The 18,951-nt window shown below is 39.6% G+C and overlaps 2 protein-coding genes across 3 annotated transcripts; both read right to left on the bottom strand.

Annotated features, from left to right (window-relative positions):
- Window positions 1-638: 638 nt before the first annotated feature.
- Window positions 639-7,308, bottom strand: LOC140536138 (uncharacterized). Its single transcript, XM_072657791.1, has 2 exons — window positions 7,081-7,308; window positions 639-6,580 (listed from the first exon to the last, which is right to left on the bottom strand). The coding sequence occupies exon 2, from the start codon at window positions 6,493-6,495 to the stop codon at window positions 3,658-3,660; it is 2,838 nt and encodes a 945-aa protein (XP_072513892.1). The 5' UTR covers window positions 6,496-6,580; window positions 7,081-7,308; the 3' UTR covers window positions 639-3,657.
- Window positions 7,309-10,542: 3,234 nt separating this feature from the next.
- LOC140536137 (toll-like receptor 13) lies at window positions 10,543-17,462 on the bottom strand. 2 transcript variants are annotated; one of them, XM_072657788.1, is made up of 2 exons: window positions 17,377-17,462; window positions 10,543-14,124 (listed from the first exon to the last, which is right to left on the bottom strand). In XM_072657788.1, exon 2 carries the CDS (start codon window positions 14,117-14,119, stop codon window positions 11,156-11,158), a length of 2,964 nt encoding a protein of 987 aa, XP_072513889.1. In that variant the 5' UTR covers window positions 14,120-14,124; window positions 17,377-17,462; the 3' UTR covers window positions 10,543-11,155. The 2 variants fall into 2 exon arrangements, with proteins under 2 accessions (XP_072513889.1, XP_072513890.1); XM_072657789.1 differs by lacking the exon at window positions 17,377-17,462 and having other exon boundaries at window positions 10,543-12,453; window positions 13,784-13,829.
- Between the last annotated feature and the right edge of the window lie 1,489 nt (window positions 17,463-18,951).

Raw genomic sequence — 18,951 nt, 5'->3', positions numbered from 1 at the left:
TAGTTGTAATTAAATGAAACATAGTATAAAATAAACATAATAATATAAAGGTTAAGTTTTTTTCTTGTAATTTTAGGCAAAATTTTTATATGTATGTGTACACTGTAAAAAAACAACATTGTAAAATTAGTCCAAACTCAAATATGTTCATTAATATTCAGTGGAAAAACTAAATTTTGTAAAATAAGTTATTTTACAGATTGTTCCTGATTTTTTTACAATCTAACCCCTTCAGGGCAAACACAGCAAGCAAATACATCTTTCCCATTGGTTCCTGGCACCATCTATTTACATACAGGGTGTGACCTCCAGCTAACTCACCGTCAATGTGTTGTCGTTTCCCCAGGGCTACCGTCTTTCGGGCCTGCTTGTATGTTTTATGTAATGTTTAGCTGTCTGGGTTCAGTGCTGTAGGCTGCAAGAGCAAGTTTTTATTTTCTGTGTTGATGAGTGTTCACTCTCATGCTCTCACAGAGTTATTCAGCTAGTGTTTGACAGATAGTTAATTGTGTTGTAGAACTTTTAGCACTGTTCTGTTATTGAAGGTGTTTGATTGTAAGAACTTAGAAGAACTCAAACTACAAAATAATGTTGTTTCTTTAATGAAACTTTAATAAAAAAATAATAAAATGAGGGTATTTGACTTGATACCAACAGGATTCCAGTGTGTTGGTGAGTCCCTTATTCTTTATTCTTGAACTGTGCATGTGCAGGAATGGACAGTAGGTGGTGGTGTGCACCTAAATAAATGAGCTTCAGGTTCCTGTGTTATTTTCCATGTTGTGTTTTATATGATGAATGAATATAGCAGTCCACCCAGAAAGAAGCAATACATTGTTCTATCAAAACAAATGAAGAATAAGGAACTGTACTTTAACTTTACAAATACAGTGTGTAACCAAGTCTGAACCCTACAAGTAGTGCTGGAAAGTCCTGGAAATCTGAGCTCAAATCATCTCAACCTCACATACACTGGTCTGGGCTGTTTCCTATAAGGGTTGCAGGGTTTATGGTTACCATACCCATACTGTGCACATTTGCTCAATATCAGTATTTGGAATTGCAACTGAATTCAAAAGGCAAAACAATCCCAACAATAGCTTACTATTTTCAAAAACAATCAATCAATTAATGAAGAAAATAATCAGCATATTAACCCATTATGAAAATATTCATTAGCTGACACAACATAGTTCAGAAGAGCTCTACCTCACTTAATTCTTTTCAAAAGGGAGACATTTAACATATAGATCCATTAATAAACTGTTTTAGCTATTGAAAAGCTTTTGTTCAACCAAAAACTCATTTTCTTTCCATTTAAGTGTCAGTGTATAATAATTATAATAATAATAAGAAGAAGAAGAAGAAGAAGAATAACAACAACAACAACAATACAATAAGGATTATGAAATACCATATACAGTGATGCTGTAAAATCATGATATTTTCTGAGATGGTTATCACACACATGAAATCTCATACCGCTGTAACCCTAGTGCCAATGCATGATTATGATACAAGTAAACCTCAACAGTTTGTTTAACCACAACTGTTTGAATAGTTTCTGTTGGCTTTCATGCCTGGGTAGAATTGCTAGAAATGCCAGATCCCTTTCCTTTTTAGAAAAGTAAAAAAACAACAACTGCATATTCCCCCTAAATCTAAAATTATAAAAATAAATATAACCCAGTTGAATATGAACAAAAAAAGATGGAAATTGATGGTAAATTAAACCTAATTGTTACATAGTCTAGTGCTGACTGAAGTCTGCTGAATCTTTACAATGAGGAAGTGAGGAAGTGTCTCTTAAGGAAATGAACTCGAAGGGTATGTTAAGTGACAGACTTGTGGTGATGAGACACTAGAGAAATAGCATTATTTCTGCAGTGGTCAGTTGGTTAGCAAGGCAAAGGTTTCTGCATTAGACATTGATTAACATGCCGACTATCTATTCAATCTATTATATAATATTTTTCTATGATTGTTTTCCTGCATGTACTTTTGGTCAGGTCCGTAAGTATATGAACAGTGACACACTTTTGGTAATTTAATGGATTGTAATGAAGCCACCGAGCTGTGGCAAAGGTATAGACGTTCAGCTATAATTCAAGGGGCTAAACAAAAGTATTGCATTAACCATGTTGTTTTTTACATAGTCCCTTCATTTTTAGAGGCTAAATTGACCGATAAGCAGTTTCACCAAAAGGTCTAAAAGACAACTTCCACAGACATGTGCATCTCAGGAGAAACAACACAGTAAATACTCACATTAAAAACAAGGTCACTACAAAATCTGACATATATATGATACCATAACTGTTCACATATTGGTGGCATTAGTGGCACTTTTCTTAGAGCAGATAAAAATGAAGTAGCAAGTAAGAACATTAGCTAAGACTGCATAATTCCCCATCAACTGAAAAAATCATCATATCTTCTTAATCAATCCATGTTATTTCTCTGAACATTCTGGGATATTATTTCCTCCCACACATACAATTAGCAAATGCAAAAATAAAATATACACAAAAGTCCAAAACATAGAAACCCCACCAAACCAAGTTTTTTTAGATATACCACAGATCCTTCTTAAGAGCAAGGACTGCAGAAAACATGAACAGTGCAACATCTCTCAAAATTGAGGCCACCACAGGTTTAGTGTGTCTGCTGGCTGGATGCAGTATGTTGTGTAGTTCCGCCCATCCCCACATGTTTCAATGACAGAACAGCCCATTTTTAATCTCATTGTTCTCCTCTAAACTGTCTTTCCATCCCCAGTGTCTAATTCCAGCAGTTAGCTTCCTCTATGTTAACATTGGCGCATTTCCCCCCCAGAAGAAAATACTCTGCTAAATCATAAGAAGGCAGGGTTATGCTTAGGAATGAAGTGACTGACAGCCTTGACTGGTAGAGACTGGTCGTCTGCAGGACCTGCATCATGCCCTTTCTGTTTACGGAGTAGCTGAGTTGTAGTGAAACTTACATGAGCTGCAGTTTTCCAATTGAATCATTCCACTTACCGGACAAAATGGGAAGCCAGGGATTTCTGCGCTGTAAGCTCAATGAAGGCGGTCTGGGCCATGCTTGGTCTGGGGGAAGGGAGTGGGTCCACCAAATGAGTAGGCATGTCTCTACTGCACTCTCTGGTTTCACATTTGACAGCATGGCAGATACTGGGACACTTTTGACTTAATTTCTATAGAGCGGAGGGGAATGGAACCATGTTTTCTTGCATTTACTTTTAGTCAGGTCAATAAGTATTTAGGCAGTGACACAGTTTTTGTCATTTTGCCTCTGTACACCACCTCAATGGATTTTAAGCAATCAAGCTATGTCTGAAGTGTAGATACTCAGTTTAAATGAGCTGCACTTTTACTGTTCAGACATTGCACTTACTGGACAAACTGGGAATCCAGGAGAAAAATCTGCTCAGCTTCTGAGCTGTAAGCTCATAGAAGGCGGTCTGAGACATGCCTGGTCTGAGAAACCAGACCAAATGAGAAGGCAGGTGTGGTCTCTGCTGCACAGACTCTGGTTGCAAATTTGACAACATGGCAGATACTGGGACAATTTTGGCTTCACCTCTGTAGAACGGAAGCAAATGGAACAACAACGTCCATGTTTTCTATAGTCAATGCCTGAGAGAATAAATGACTACTACTCAGAAGTCCCTTTAGTCTCCAGAGCTGCTCTCAGTTTCTGCCAGAAGACCTGAGTGTCCTTTCCAGGTTTGGGCCAGCTGAGGTAGGTACGCTTTTTGATTAGACTCCTCATCCTGTAATATGGAGATAGATGGTGAGGCAGAATGTCCTCCAGGAACACCAGAATGAGAACGTCCTTCTTCTCATCAAAGAGTCGAAAACTGGCCACCTGAATTTCTCTGGAACACCACTCGCTCTCCAGGTAGTGGGGGCTGATGACGCAGATGGTCTTACGGCTGCTATAGATGCCGTCCACAATGTTTTCCAAGATGGCTTTACCTGGCTGGAAGTCTCTGTGGTGCAAACACAACCTCCAACCCTGCTCACCCTCCAGCTTTGGTAACAGCTCCTTCATTACCCAGAGTTCATCGAGGGTGTTGTAGGAAATAAAAGCATCATACTGGAAGCTTTGGAGCTTTTGCTTTTTGTGCTGTTTTTTGTCGTAAAGAAACGCCAGGAAAAGATAGTAGGTATAGACAATCTGCCATTTCAGGAAGTGGTAGAAGAAAGAGCTGAGCAGAGTCAGAAGGACAGACAACGTAGTGCAGATGAAGCATAACAGCCCCACATTGACAATGCAGGAGTCTTTGTCAAGATCTAGAAGCCGACTTCCTCTGAGATTGGACGGGTAGTTGCACTTGAACTCGTCTACGCTTAAAACTTGTGTGTTGTTGTTCTTGACTGCCCAGTCAATAAACCAGGCATTGTCGCAGTCACAGGAAAATTCATTGCCCTGCAGATCCAGGTGGGACAGCTTTGAGAGGGTGTCAATCAAATTCTCACTGATGACAGGTATGGAATTCTTTCTAATGAGTAGAAGTTGTATTCCATTGAGCTTGGCTTGAATAAGAAAGTCCAATGATTGTATACCTGTCTGAATCATGGTCAGAGAACTGAGTTCTTTGAGTGGCACAAGTATTTCTGCCGAGATTGATGTTAGGTCGTTTTTGCTGAGGTCCACTAGCCACAGTTTTGGAGTGTGAGTAAAGGTGTCATGGTGCAAAGAGTTTATATTAAGATTGCCAGCCCAGAGCTGTTTTAAATCTGTCAATCCCTCCAAGAGGTTGGAAGGAAAATATTGCATTCCATCTATTCCCTGACTGAAAATGATCAGCGCTTGCAAAGCCTTCAGATTAATAAACGGCGGTGGACTGAGGCTGCTCTGGCTTAAGTACGATATGCAGTTGTTATTTAAAACCAGTAATTTAAGATTTGGGAGTCCAGAGAAAACAGCATCACTTATTGAGGTCTTCGTAATCTTGTTGGATTGTAAGTCCAGTAGAATCAGATGGTCTAATCCTCTGAAAGCACCTTCCTCTATACTTTTTATTTGATTGTCTTGTAAGTGCAGATGTGTCAGATTCCGCAAACACTGAAAATCGCCTCTATGGATGGTACTTAGTTTGTTGCGTGATGTATCCAAATATTGCAGACTTTGGAGACCCTTCACAAAATATCCCTTTAAGGTGAAAAGTCTCGCTGAACCAATAAGAAGTAGTTTCAAATTATGAAGGTCTTGAAAAGCACAGCGCTCCACTGAGGACAGAGGGTTTCTGTAAACATGCAGTGTTATTAGATGTGTTAGATTGGTGAAATCCGAGCAGGTTATGGTGCTTATGGAATTGTAGCTGAGATCTAGGACTTCCAAATTGGAAAGCTTGCCAATGGCAGCAGGAACTCTGCTCAACTTATTATGGCAAAAACTCAGGGTATTGAGTTTACGCATGGATCTAAATGCGAGGGATGAAATTTTAGTGAGTCTGTTTTCCCCTAAGTCCAGCACTCTCAGGTCTTTGCAGCTTTTTAGTTCATTTTCGGATATAGATCTGATGCCATTGGACTCCAGACGCAGGGTTGTCAATGAGTTGATGAGGCAAGCATCCTCAGCAAGAGATTTGGCTTTCTCTTCTCCGAAGTAGTACAGTCTAAGGTTAGACAGTGTAGTGTTGAAGGTTTGCAGCAATGCCTTCATGTCCTCCGACGCCATCTGCATTCCACTTAAGTTGAGTCTGTTGACATTTCGGAAGTAGTCTTTGTCCTGCACGTCCCACTTCATGCTGACGTTTATCAATGCCAGGTCTAATGTTTCGAGGCGAGGAAAGATATCTGCTGTGATCCTAAACAACTGCAAAGGATTGTGGGACAGATCTAGTGCCTTCAGTTGCAAGGATGTGTTTGAAACTTTACATGTTTCGAAAGAGGTAATCCCATTTCTCCCGATGTGTAGTTCCTGAATACGGGGCATTTGAAAGGCAGGCCGTGCTTTATGGATATAATGTAGATGATTTCCTGACAAGTTTAACATCTCCAGACTAAGCAGAGGAAGAAAAGCCGATGGACTGATTTCTGAAAGGTGATTTTCCTCCAGTCGAAGGACAGTGAGGTTGAACAGGTTCTGGAAGGCTTCGCCTGAGATTGCTATGAGTTTGTTGTACGCAAGATTGAGTTCCTTCAGTGCAGCTAAGCCTCTGAAAGCCCCGTCCTCCACTTCCATGATCATGTTTTTGCTGATGTTAAGGTTGTGCAGATTGGCTAAATCTCCCAAATCGTTCCTTTGTATCACTTTTATCTTGTTGTAAGAAATGTCCAGCACCCTCACTCTGCTTGGGAGGTTTCTGGGTATGTCCAGAAGCTGCCTTTTGTAGCAGAGCACTTTTGCATTTGTAGAATTTAAAGAACCTTTGACAGTGCAGTCCTTCAGCCAATATCCATGTATCGGACTGAGAAGTGCGCACCATGACAGTACCAAGAAAAGGCCTGTAGATACCACTGACACAAATGTCCAGTTCTGCATAATCTTTGTTGTGTTGGTCTGAAACTACTCTACTGCCTAATCAGGTTCAACATACTGTTTTCATTTATCCTTAATTTCAGCAGTCCTATGAAAGAAACATAGAAAAAACCCATTTTACAACTGTGAACATATGACCAGTGAGGAAATACTGCTTCATGTTTATTTGCAGTTTGAAAAAACAGGCTTTTAATTTGTCAAGAAGGGCCTACATTTTTGCATACACTTAGGCACTCTTGACCAATTTACATATTTAGTTGTTTTTTTTTTAAGTAAAAAGAGGTAAAAACAACTTGCAGCAAAATATACAAAATAATGACTGTAATGCTTGCACAAATGCACATATAATAGTTACTAACCCAAAAATAAATGAAAAAAGAAATGAAAAGCTATGTAATTTTGACATGTGACAAACATTGGACACATTCCAACTGTAAATGATCACAATAGGTGTGAAAACTGTTAATATATACAAAATTGCTTTTTCTTAATGGAAAAAAAGATCTCAGACACGCGCTACTAACAATTGCCCCCTAAAGCGTGCCTGTGAACTAAAGTACAGACCTCGAACTTGAAAGCTTTACTTACCAATGAAGTACCAAGGATGAAAAAAATGTAAGCTAAGGACACCTTGTTTAAAAAGCATAGGATATCTATTTCTTTGTCAGCAGTTGACTGAAGAACTTCACCAGTTCATTGTAAAACAAGGAAGTGAAGATGTTTATTTTATGCAGCGGTAAGTTTCTCATCAGGAAATGAAACTGTTGAACAGCATGCAAACTCAACCTGAGAGCTTTCTTTTGCACACATATTATTTATCCCGGGATCCCATTTGGTTGGTACTGACCACTGCATACTAGGATCGACCCATACTAGATCGACCCAGTCGTCCAGTCAACACAATATGGCTTTTGTCGAAGTGGCTCTGATCCTGAAGCCTGTCCATTTGTTCTGCTTCTCTACCGTCCAGGGAAGAAGGCTTTCTACTAGATTTTGAAGGAGCAATGTTGTGTGTATTCGTCTGCATTCAGCGATAAGCGTGTTATTGAGGTCAGGATGTTGGATGATCACCTCACCACTTCCTCCCCAACTCCTCACCTCATCCCAAAAGTACTGGATGGAGAACCATACATCATTCCAGAGAACACAGTTCCACTACTCAACAGCTCAATGCTGGGGGGCTTTATACCCCTCTAGCCCACACTTCGCATTAGGCATGGTGCCAATAGGTTTATCTGCTCCAGAAAGTCATATTCTATGTGTTAAATGAAGGTTTCTCTGTGAACTGCAATCTAGAAATTAAGAATGTCATCGCTGTCCATTAAAAGCAGTAGAGGTTAGCAAGACTTGGACCAGTTCATGATAAATGGACTAATAGAAATGCTCCAACATAAATAAAATAGAAATAATGAATAATTTTAACATACACAATTTACTATTTTGGAGATTTCAGAGACTTACAGCCTTTAAATGTCCATATCTTTTCAGATGTCTGAAATGAATTGTGTTAAAACCAGTGTATAGAAGTGCAGTATCTATCATTAATTGATTATTTATTCAACATTAGTGTATTTGGTCACATTTTATGTTGTTATCTTCATCATGCCTCACAACGCCCCCTTAGCTGTGGTGAAATGACTTTAATGGAAGGCTATTTGAGACCTCTTGCTACTGGATGTTTTTGTATATTAATACCAGCCATATCTCCTTAAATAAAATGTTAATTTTGATTGAAATCCATTTTTTGGTTATTGCTTTTTCATTTTCCATGGTTGACCAATATACCCATATGTTGAACATAAACTCGTAGGTCCTAATATGGGTGTTCAGAATTATAAAATAATTCCATTTCCAGGGTGAAGGATGTTACTCATGATCCTTCCTGTTTCGCTTCATGTCTACTAGAAGAACTTTAAGATGTGGAAGTAAGATGTTGTGACATTCAAAATTGTTATGAATGTCCTGAAAGCAGTTGTTTCCTTTTTCCAGGAGTTGGTTTCTACTGAACAAACAAAACACAAAGCTCCATACACCAGATATATCTTCCAATGGGACAATCATAATTACTTTGTATTGATCAATTCTTAGTCTGATTTGAAATGGCTTGCACCATCCCAAAACTCATCCCAACTTAACCCATGTCAGCCAACAGAACTTAATTCACAAGCCAGCAGTCTAATGATTTTACAACAGCCTGGAATCTTGTAACAAGCAGTCCAGATTACCTGCAGGCCAGAAGAACAAGCAGTTTGTAGTGCAAAGGATGTAATGAAGAAATCCAAGAAAGATGGGACTAACTTCTGAATCTGAGAAAAATCCATGAATGCTGAAACTCTTGATTCAGCAGTGGAAACCGCTGTGAAGATGCCACTCATCTTGACTACAAAATCTACACTACGACAAGTCCAGCAAAGCCCTTCCCCCACGGTCCAAGTAAAAGTGGTCAGACTGCAAACATTTCCGGGATACTAAAGAATAAGAAACGTCAAAGGAACCTGCAGGGAACCCAGAAAAGAGAAACACCTCCCACCGGTGTCAGAGCAAGTACCACCACAGCAGAACCAGGGCAATAAGTACACCACAATCTCTCACTGGGGTGACAATACAAAAAGGTGTGTGAATGACAGGGGCCCTGAAAATATACTAATTATGTATTTTGGCAGAATTGTTGTGGTGGAGTTGTGGGGCTCAATGTAATCTTTTTATGGGGCCCAAAAATCCTGGCAGCGCCCTATTACTAATCACCACCCCCAATTGCTGTCACAATGTGCCACTCACCAGACACCAGACGCCATGTGGACAGAGTACTATAGTTTTTGAATGCTGTATTAAAATGGTATATTTGTTACATAACATTATGACCATCTGCCCAATATTGAGTAGGTCCCCCTTGTGCCCCCACAACAGATCTGTCCATTCAAGGCATGGACTCCACAAGTCCTCTGAAGTCGTCCTGTGGTATCTGGCACCAAGACATTAGCAGCAGATCCTTTAAGTCCTGTATGTTTGGGAGGTGAGGTCGGGTCTCCATGAGCTTCAATGAGCCTTATGTGCCCATGACCCTGTAGCCTTTTCACCAGGTATGCTTTCTTAGAGCGTTTTTGGTAGGTACTGACCACTGCATACCAGAAAACCCCACAAGACCTGCCTGATGTTTTAAAGATGTTCTTACCCAGTCGTCTTCATTCTTGTCTCAGATTCTTATTATTTTGCTTCACTACTGTTAACACATCACCTTAAAGAATGAACTGTCAAGAACGGACTGCCTAGTACATTCATCCCTTGACAGATGCCTATGTAGATTAAGGTAATCAATGTTTTTCAATGAATGTTGATGGATGGAGGTGGCTGATGGATATTCACCTTTGACACAAATGCGAAGGGCATGTAAAGGAAGGGGATGTAAAACATTGGGTCATGTTCCCAAATGTATTTCACATTGAGCGTCTGAGTCACTGTAGTTCATGTCAGTGATGCATGTGTAGACCATGCCCCCATGTGTTGGTTGTTGGTAATGCTTAATGCTCAGCACACACAGGCAAGATGCTCAACGTTCTATATCTACTTTGTTCAAGTCTGTGTTAATAGGGGGACACCAAGCATTGGCTGTATCCCACAAACTTCCATTACCAAAGAATAGCCCCACCAATTTGTAACAGAATTCCCTGAAGTTACTGAGTAAAACACCTTAGTGTGTAATAATTCTTCCTGTGTTAAGGGTTTAATAGGGCAGGTGGATTTTAAATATATATATAATATATAATATATATAAATAATTAAAAATGACCCTGGCTTATTCACTAAAAAGCAAGTCCACTTCCATGAGGTCAAAAAGTGGTCTATTGTTCCTCTTGGTTGCAATTATTAGTAGAATTAATCACATATTTCTGTCACCTACTTCTTTTTTACAGGTGGGATTACAGTATATGTGCTGCTACTGCTGATAAAAACAGAGAATACACTCATGGATATAAATGTGGCCATATTGTTGCTATTTCTTTTTCTGGGGCCAAATGAAATGTACAGCATCTTTAATAGAAAACCATTTTAATTCAACACAGGCTAACAATTGTACATACAGGGTAAGAAAAAAACATACAGAACACTTCATATTTTGTCAAATGTACATTAGCAGGTTGCACCTTGATCGGAAGCTTTTGGTAGCCAGCAATACGCTTCTGGCAGAATGCTGGTTGGATATTTGACCACTGTGTTGGATTCCTGGCACAGACATGACTTTCAAGCACAGTCAACTCATTTTCAGTAGGGATGTTATCAGAACTTTAAGAAGGTCATTTTAAAAGCTTAATGTTAGCCTGCTTTACACATTCCCCATGTGGGTTTGGGGTCACTGTCCAGACAAAAAATACAAATGTGCCCATGTTTTAAACATCCACATGGTGGTTTGAGGTTATGCTGAATAATTCTGAGGTAGTGCACCTTCATTATGGCATGTACGCGTTTCAAAACACTCCAGTGTCGCTAACTCCAACATGCTTAACAGTTGGTACAGTTTCTTTTCAGGGTTGAAGGCCTCAAATTCACTTTGCCATAACATTCAGATGCTTGATGAGTGTGAGAAAGTAAATATTTCTGCATAAGGTTTAGTCATTTTTCTCACTATGTGAAAGGGAATTGCCATCTGATTTGTAAAACAGTTTATTTAGATTCTCCTTAACCCAGAAAGAATAAGACTTTCCTCCTCAGAAGTCCCTTTGGTCTCCAGAGCGACTCTCAGCTTCTGCCAGAAGACACGGGTATCCTCTCCTGGTTTGGGCCAGCTGATGTAGGTGCGCTTCTTTATTAGCTTTCTCATTCGATAGTACGGAGACAACTGATGGGCAGGAATATTCTCCAGGAACACCAGGATGAGAACGTCCTTCTTCTCATCAAAGAGTCGAAAACTGGCCACCTGGATTTCTCTGGAACACCACTCACTCTCCAGGTAGTGGCGGCTGATCACGCAGATGGTCTTGCGGCTGCTATAGATCCCGTCCACTATATTTTCCATGATGGGTTTGCCTGGCTGGAAGTCTCTGTGGTGCAAACACAACCTCCAGCCCTGCTCTCCCTCCACCTGAGGTATTAGTTCACTCATAACCCAGAGCTCATCGTGAGTGTTGTAAGAAATGAAAGCATCGTACTGAACACCACTGGAATCCCCCTTCTTTCTTTGCTGATTGTTGTCATAGAGAAAAGCTAGAAGGCGATAGTAGGCATAGACAACTTGCCATTTTAAGAAATGATGGAGGATGGAGCTAAGCATAGTCAGAAGAACTAATATGGTGGTCAAGATAAAATAATAAAAACCCTGATCCACAGTACATGACTCAAAGTCCAGCTCTATAAGTTTGTTTCCCCTGAGGTTTGATGGATAATTGCATGTCAATTGGTCTGCATTTAAAACTTGTGTGTCATTGTTTTTTATGGCCCAGTCAACAAACCAGGAATTGCTGCAGTCACAACTGAAAGTATTACCTTGCAGGTCAATGTACATTAACTTGGTGAGTGAAGAAATCATGGTTTGATTGATGACTGCCAGTGCATTCCTGCTGACTTGCAAGTACTGGATTTCAGTAAGGTTTGCTTGCATGAGGAAGTCAAGAGACTGCAACCCAATCGAGGGCATGGAGAGTGTGCTGAGTCTTTGGAGGGGCATGAACACTTTTGGGGAGACCATGGTCAATTCGTTTCTCCTGAGGTCCAGGATCTGTAGTCTTGGCGTGTATGAAAAAGTTTTAGAATCTAGAGAATTTAGGTTGAGATTTCCTGCCATAAATTCCTGTAGAGATGTCAGTCCTTCTAAAAAGTTGGATGGGATGTTCAGCATCCCCTTGTGGCCTTGGTTGTAGATCGCTAGAGTTTCCAAAGACTTCAAATGTGTGAAGGGTGGCTCAATGAGATGATCGGAATATGAGAAATAATTGTTGTTCAGCATAAGAGATGTTAGATTACCAAGTCCTGAGAAAACAGAGACCTTTAGTGAATTTGTTGTGATTTTGTTTGATTGCAGGTGAAGCTCCTTCAGTTTGCTTAGTCCATTAAAAGCTCCGTCCTCTATGGTAGTTATTTGATTGTCATTTAAAAGCAAGTGTGTGAGAGACTGTAAATGTCTGAAATCTTCAGTATGGATAGTATTCAGATTGCTCTGTGTTAAATCCAAAAACTCCAGGTTCTGAAGACAAGCTTTGAAACAGTGTTTGACAGAAATGAGTCTGCTGGAGCTGATTATTAGGGTCTTCAGATTACGAAGGTTTTGAAATGTGCAATTTTCCAACAAAGACAAAGGATTTCTGTGGATCTTAAGTGTGTGCAACTGTGTCAGGTTGTTGAAATCTGAACATGTTAAACCATCGATGCTATTGTAACTGAGATCTAGGGTCTCCAAGGAAGACAGACTGCCAAGGGCCGCTGGAACACTGTTCAGTCTGTTACTGGACAAATCCAGCCTGCTTAGTTTTGTCATTGATCTAAAGGCCAGATTTGTTATGTTCACGAGAGCGTTTTCAGACAAGTTCAGCACTACTAGATCAGTGCAGTGTGTTAGTTCCTTCTCTGATATGGATTCCATGCTATTCCTTTGCAGATGCAGGCTTCTCAGAGAGTTCATCAGGCAAGCAGTCGTAATTAGCGGCTTCACTGCTTGCTCTCTGAACTGGCAGAGATGAAGAGAGGTCAGTGATGTGTTAAAGGTCTGCAGCACAGATTTCATTTCCTCTTGTTTCCCACTTAAATGAAGGGTACTAACATTCTTAAGGTAGTGCGTGTCCTGCACGTCCCACGTGATGCTTCCATTGCTGAATGCCAGGTCTAGTGATTCAAGCTGGGGAAAGATATCTGCTGTGATTCTGAAGACCTCTAGGAGATTCTGGGACAGATCCAGAACTTTTAGTTTTAGGGATGTGTTTGAAACCTGGGATGTTTGAAAAGAGCTAAACCTGTTGCTCCCTATGTACAGCTCTTGAATGTGGAGCAACTGAAAGGCAGGTTGAGCTTCACAAATGTGGGCCAAATTATTACCTGATAAATTCAGCATCACCAGACTAATAAGCGGAACGAAGGCAGACGCACTAATATTTGTAATATTATTTTCATCCAGTCGCAGCACGGTGAGGTTGAACAGATTTTGGAAGGATCCTGCTGAGATGGTAGTGAGTCTGTTGTCAGCGAGATTCAGCTCCTGCAAGACTGTCAAGGATTCGAACGCCCCATCCTCTATCTCCCAGATCCGGTTGTGTGACCCATTCAGGTGTGTAAGCATGGTGAGGTGGTTTAAATCATGTTTCTTTACCTTGATTAACCTATTGTTGGAAATGTCGAGTACTCTCGTTTGGTCTGGCACGTTGTGTGGAAAAGTATTAAGTTCCCTCTTGTTGCAAAATGCCGTCAAATTCACCGGGTGTTTTAGAGAACCCTTCATGTTGCAGTTGTTCACAAAAAATCCATTTGCAGGAGGCACGTGTACAATGCAGCACAATGCTAGCAAGAGGTATGCACAGAATACCGCTGGTGGGGTATGATGATCTCTGTGGATTATCATGGGCATGTACGTTCTTGTGTAGCCAGCAAAACTGCAGTTGATGCGATGCTCACGGTTGACACTGGTTAGCATCCTCTTCAGCACCATTTGATCTGGAAACAGAGGAAAATGACAAGTTTGTTGTTTACGCTGCTTTAACAGTGCCCAACATTTCTTTAGACAGATTCTTTGGAGTGATAAAAACCATGTACATGTACTAAATACACGGCATTTAGCAGACGCACTTATCCGGAGCGACTTACAAGGTTACTCGTATTACAGAGGTGGGCCAATGTAGTGTTAGGAGTCTTGCCCAAGGACTCTTATTGGTGTAGCGCAGCATAGTCACCCAGACCGGGAATCGAACCCTGGTCTCCCACATGGTGTTATTATAGCGCAATGGCAGCTGTTGCGCCACACCAACCACCAACGAAAATAGAAAATGTAGAAATATTATGTGGGATATGTAAATATAAGAAACATCGATAATTACAAAAATAATGTATTTTCTATTTTATAGTATAAACTCATCTAAACTCTGCAGTTTTCCAGTTTGCTAGTTGCATGTTCTGTGTAGATTCACTTTGACCCCGTTTATACCTGGTCACTTGCGTATCAGGATTTTATCTGGATTAGGCCAAGCCACATAAAAATGCACCCAAGGCACACTTCAGGAGGAGGTCTGAGACACATTTGAGCCATGATATAACAGAGTAAACACATCCATCTCTCCAAGATGTATTCGACAACCAAAACTTATCCCAGAACAACCAGAACCCCAGAAATAATTGCTGAGCAATGAGCACAGTTGCATATTCTGTCCCCACGGATTACAGTCTGACAGAGTCTAAGCAGAGGTGCATTTGGCTAAATGACCAAGAATAAATGCATGTGCCTACAATCTTATCAGGATACAGTCCAGATACTAGTCACATGAAGTGGCCAGGTGTAACCCTGCACCCCATATTTTAAGGCAAAGAGTCCCCAACTGAATGTCCATTGTTACCCAAATGTGAATTCAATGGAATGTTAATGAATTCATTTTAACACACTCCTGGGTTTAAAACCAAGTCTACCAAACCACAGATTGCCACCAGCCACCAGTGTTTCTGAGGTCAGAACCTTACCACCGATATGATTTACATTTATACTGTACATAAGACACAGACATTAGATAACAACCCAATCTGCTTAACGAAAAAAGTCACAAACAGCATGGGGAGTTTACTCAAAAGATACAGTGAGCGCTTCCTCTTGAAGTTATTTTAGGATGGCTCTGAAAGAGCTTGAGGAACTCCCACCTCTACACAGATCTGTCGAGTGTTTAAAGCATTCTGCAACACAGAATCCAACTGCAACTGCTAAAAAATATTGTGGAAGGTTTTTTTTTGTAACCTTGACCTGTATTTTTATCAGCTTTAGTGTGAAAAAAAAAAACACAATTCACAAGCCAAATTTCTCAATCCATCATGTAAGAAACTTTAACTTTACACAAGCACCAACAAACTCTTTTGGTAAACTTTTGGTAATATGTCTTTTGACCTTTACTTGATTGGATTTCCTACCCCAAATGTCTTACATTTCACAAGGGACTGTTGATATTACCAGAACATTTCAAAAGATTAGAATATCGTGTAAAATTGTTTATTCATTATTAAAATATTATTAGATTATAGCTCATGAAGTCAGAAAGGAAATCAGACTGGAAATCTAATTTAGTGTGACTGAAGCTGTAGTGTGGTGGGAGAAACAGGCTTGTGTCTTGTAAATATGCTGTTAATATAGTGTTGTCGAAGTTGAGAGTAATCCTGTAAAATCCTGGGAAGTGAGCTTGGAGGGGAGTAGGTCTGGGACACCAGACTTCAGTGTTGGACCTTCCAGAGGTATCATGGGCTTAATTCAGAGCTTGCGATGTAGTGCATGTAGGGTAATAGTGTATAGGTGACAGGGAGGCTATGTGTAACCTTAACTGGTAAAGGTAAGGCCTTGTCAGTCCCAGCAGAAGTGTTGCTGATCGGATCAGAAACTGCCACTGTGAGCTTATCTGTTAGGTGTAGGATCTTGTTATTTTTGTGTATTGTTTTACTGAAATGATAGGAATTGTAGCTGACAGCAACATAGGAAAGCAGGTGCCTACATGAGAGTGTTTGAGATGTAGTGGGTGATTAGAGTATAAGGGAAGGGGATGGACTGGGCCCTATGTGTATCCCCAGTTGTTAGGTCCAGTATTTCATTTGAAGAATTACTTAATTCAACAGAATCAACTTAAAATGCAATGTAAAGGGTAAAGTAATGAATATGAAATATGACAGTTTATGAATGAAATGAAAAATACAAATGTTTTTTGGCTCCAAATGTGTCCCAGCTACTTCCGTTGAACTCATTTTGTGAATAGTGGCCTGTTACTAACTTGCTTACTTAATTAAAATACTCATCAATTAATGCATTTTAACAGTTTGACTTTCATACACAACTCAAATAAGCTCATAACTTAATTCTCAACCATGTTATTAAGATTTAGCTATGGCTGCATTATGATTTTGTGAATATTCATATTTAATATGACTGTAGATAATTAAATCAGGATGAATCCTAAGAATATTTGTATGCATAACTATACCAAATAAATATTGCATTAAACGTCTGACTAAGCAGAGGTGCATTTGGCTAAATGGCCAAGAACAAATCCATGTGCCTACAAACAGGACACATGAAGTGGCCAGGTGTAACCCTACACCCCATATTTTAAGGCAAAGTGACCACAATTGAATGCCCATTGTTACCCAGATGTGAATTCAATAGAATGTTAATTCATTCATTTTTAGAGAGAGATTTACACACAATAAGCCACTACTGGGCTTAATACAGTCTACCAAACCATAGATTGCCGTTAGCCACCAGTGTTTCTGAGGTCAGATTTTTTTAGATTTTGTAGATTTTGTGAATATTCATATTTAATATGACTGTAGATAATTAAATCAAGATGAATCCTAAGAATATTTGTATGCATAACTATACCAAATAAATAATGCAATAAAAGTGATGCAGAAAAGTGGTGTTCTTGGGCTGTGCCAAGATTTGAAATGTTTGAAGGAACATTTCAGCATGTTTTCGTTCTAGATTCAAGAAGTTGGACAAGATACCTTCTCATACAAGGTCAAACAACAATCTGTAATAACATGGTTCAAATTTGTTCTGTTCGAAGGGTCAGTCATGTCTATGTGTTCAATGGCTATGGAAACTTCATTTCCTAGGTACTCAAAAACCAGCAACATTTTTATATGAGCTTACAAACAGCCTCAGTCTGTAACGTAAATTACTATTGAATAATATGTTGTTGGTTATAAAACAAAACGACTGCTTACCTAAATTACAGAAGAAAAGACACACAGGACCAAAGCTGATTAAAAGTTTGAATTAAAAAAGACATCTGTTTCGCCCTGAATCTTGTGCTCAGTGTGCCGAACGCTTGACTGTATGAGGAAGTGTGATGTATAAATACAGAACTAACCTTTAGAAAAACAATCAATGTACTTGCTTTCAAATGAAGACACCAAAATGTTTTATCGCCTTCTCTGTCAACACATTAAACAATGAGCAGCCTCTCATTTTTGATCATTTTGTAAATTGTTTATAAAATGCGGTACTACTTCAGACCAGAAATGGATATATTAGAATGGATCAAATATTAGAAACAGGAAGCCCCATTTAGTCTGCTGTGATGAGTGATTTGCAACTATGATATCTTTACTTTCGCAATGAAACTATCTTAGTTTCTCAAAAAATGACAGCGTGTGCATGTCCTACAGTGTCTGCAATGCCTAAAGTTCCCTGAACTAGTTCCCTGAATGCCAAAAGGCATTCTATTAAACTCACAATGTCCAAACTGGGCACTGAACTTAAACCTGCTGATACTTGGAGTAACGGATGGGTTGAATTAGTCACTATTTTTTGGTGCTCTTCTGAGCACAGACTGTTCAACTGTTCAACTTCAGTATAACCTTTGCTATATACTAAAATAAAAAACTTTCCATATGAACCTTTTAGGCGAACAGTATATCAGCATGAACACCAAGTTATTTGTAAAAACAAACCTGTTTAATAGGGATGTGTTGAATGGAAACAGAACTGTAGTCAATTTGGGCTCTAGGATCAAGAACCATCTCGTCACTTTGTTTTATAGTGAGATTATAAGCATTGCACCAGCATTGCACTGCTGAACAAAATTTGCTATTTCCAAATAATAATTAGATGTACCAGTATTTTATATAATAAGCTTCAACTTCAGTACATAACTGCCTGGGTGTCTACTCACACACTCATTCACTCTGGACAGGTCCTGTACTGATGGATTTAGGATCCAAAAGAGTGCTGTTAACCTTTACATACTGGATATGGCCCATCAAAATGGAGAAGTACTAAAAGGTACTAAACAGCTTATGCAATATTTTTTTAAACCCCTTGAATTTCAGCTGAAAATGGCAATGTTGCTGATATTTTACTCACACATTTTAATTTTGATTGCTAAAAGAATGCAAATCCATTATTTTATTGTTTGGTGTACAGGGGAAAGATTAATAAAAAAGTGTCACTGTCCAAATAGTTAACCCAACTGTTAGAACCGTCTGTTGATAGTCTGGTTCTGGGCTTCAACCTCAATACTAGAGCTGTACAAGCATGAAGCCCCCCGTTCTTCCCGATCCTGCAGCTAGCTGGGGCAACTCAAAGAATGACAGAGACAGGTCTGTACTCAAATGATTTCCCATTTATTGGTTGGAAAGGCAGAGTATATATACATTGAGAAGAGGAGAGGCACACATAGTCATTATGTAATCATGTGATAGGATAATAGAGACATGGAAGATCATATGTTCTGAGACACAAGGATGGTCATGACGTCTTGGGTTGACGAGTCTAAACAACAGATAAATTGGAGACTT

Source organism: Salminus brasiliensis, chromosome 15 (genome assembly GCF_030463535.1).
Source record: "Salminus brasiliensis chromosome 15, fSalBra1.hap2, whole genome shotgun sequence".
NCBI classification, from domain to species: domain Eukaryota; kingdom Metazoa; phylum Chordata; class Actinopteri; order Characiformes; family Bryconidae; genus Salminus; species Salminus brasiliensis.
This window is presented reverse-complemented; position numbering and strand designations above follow the sequence as displayed.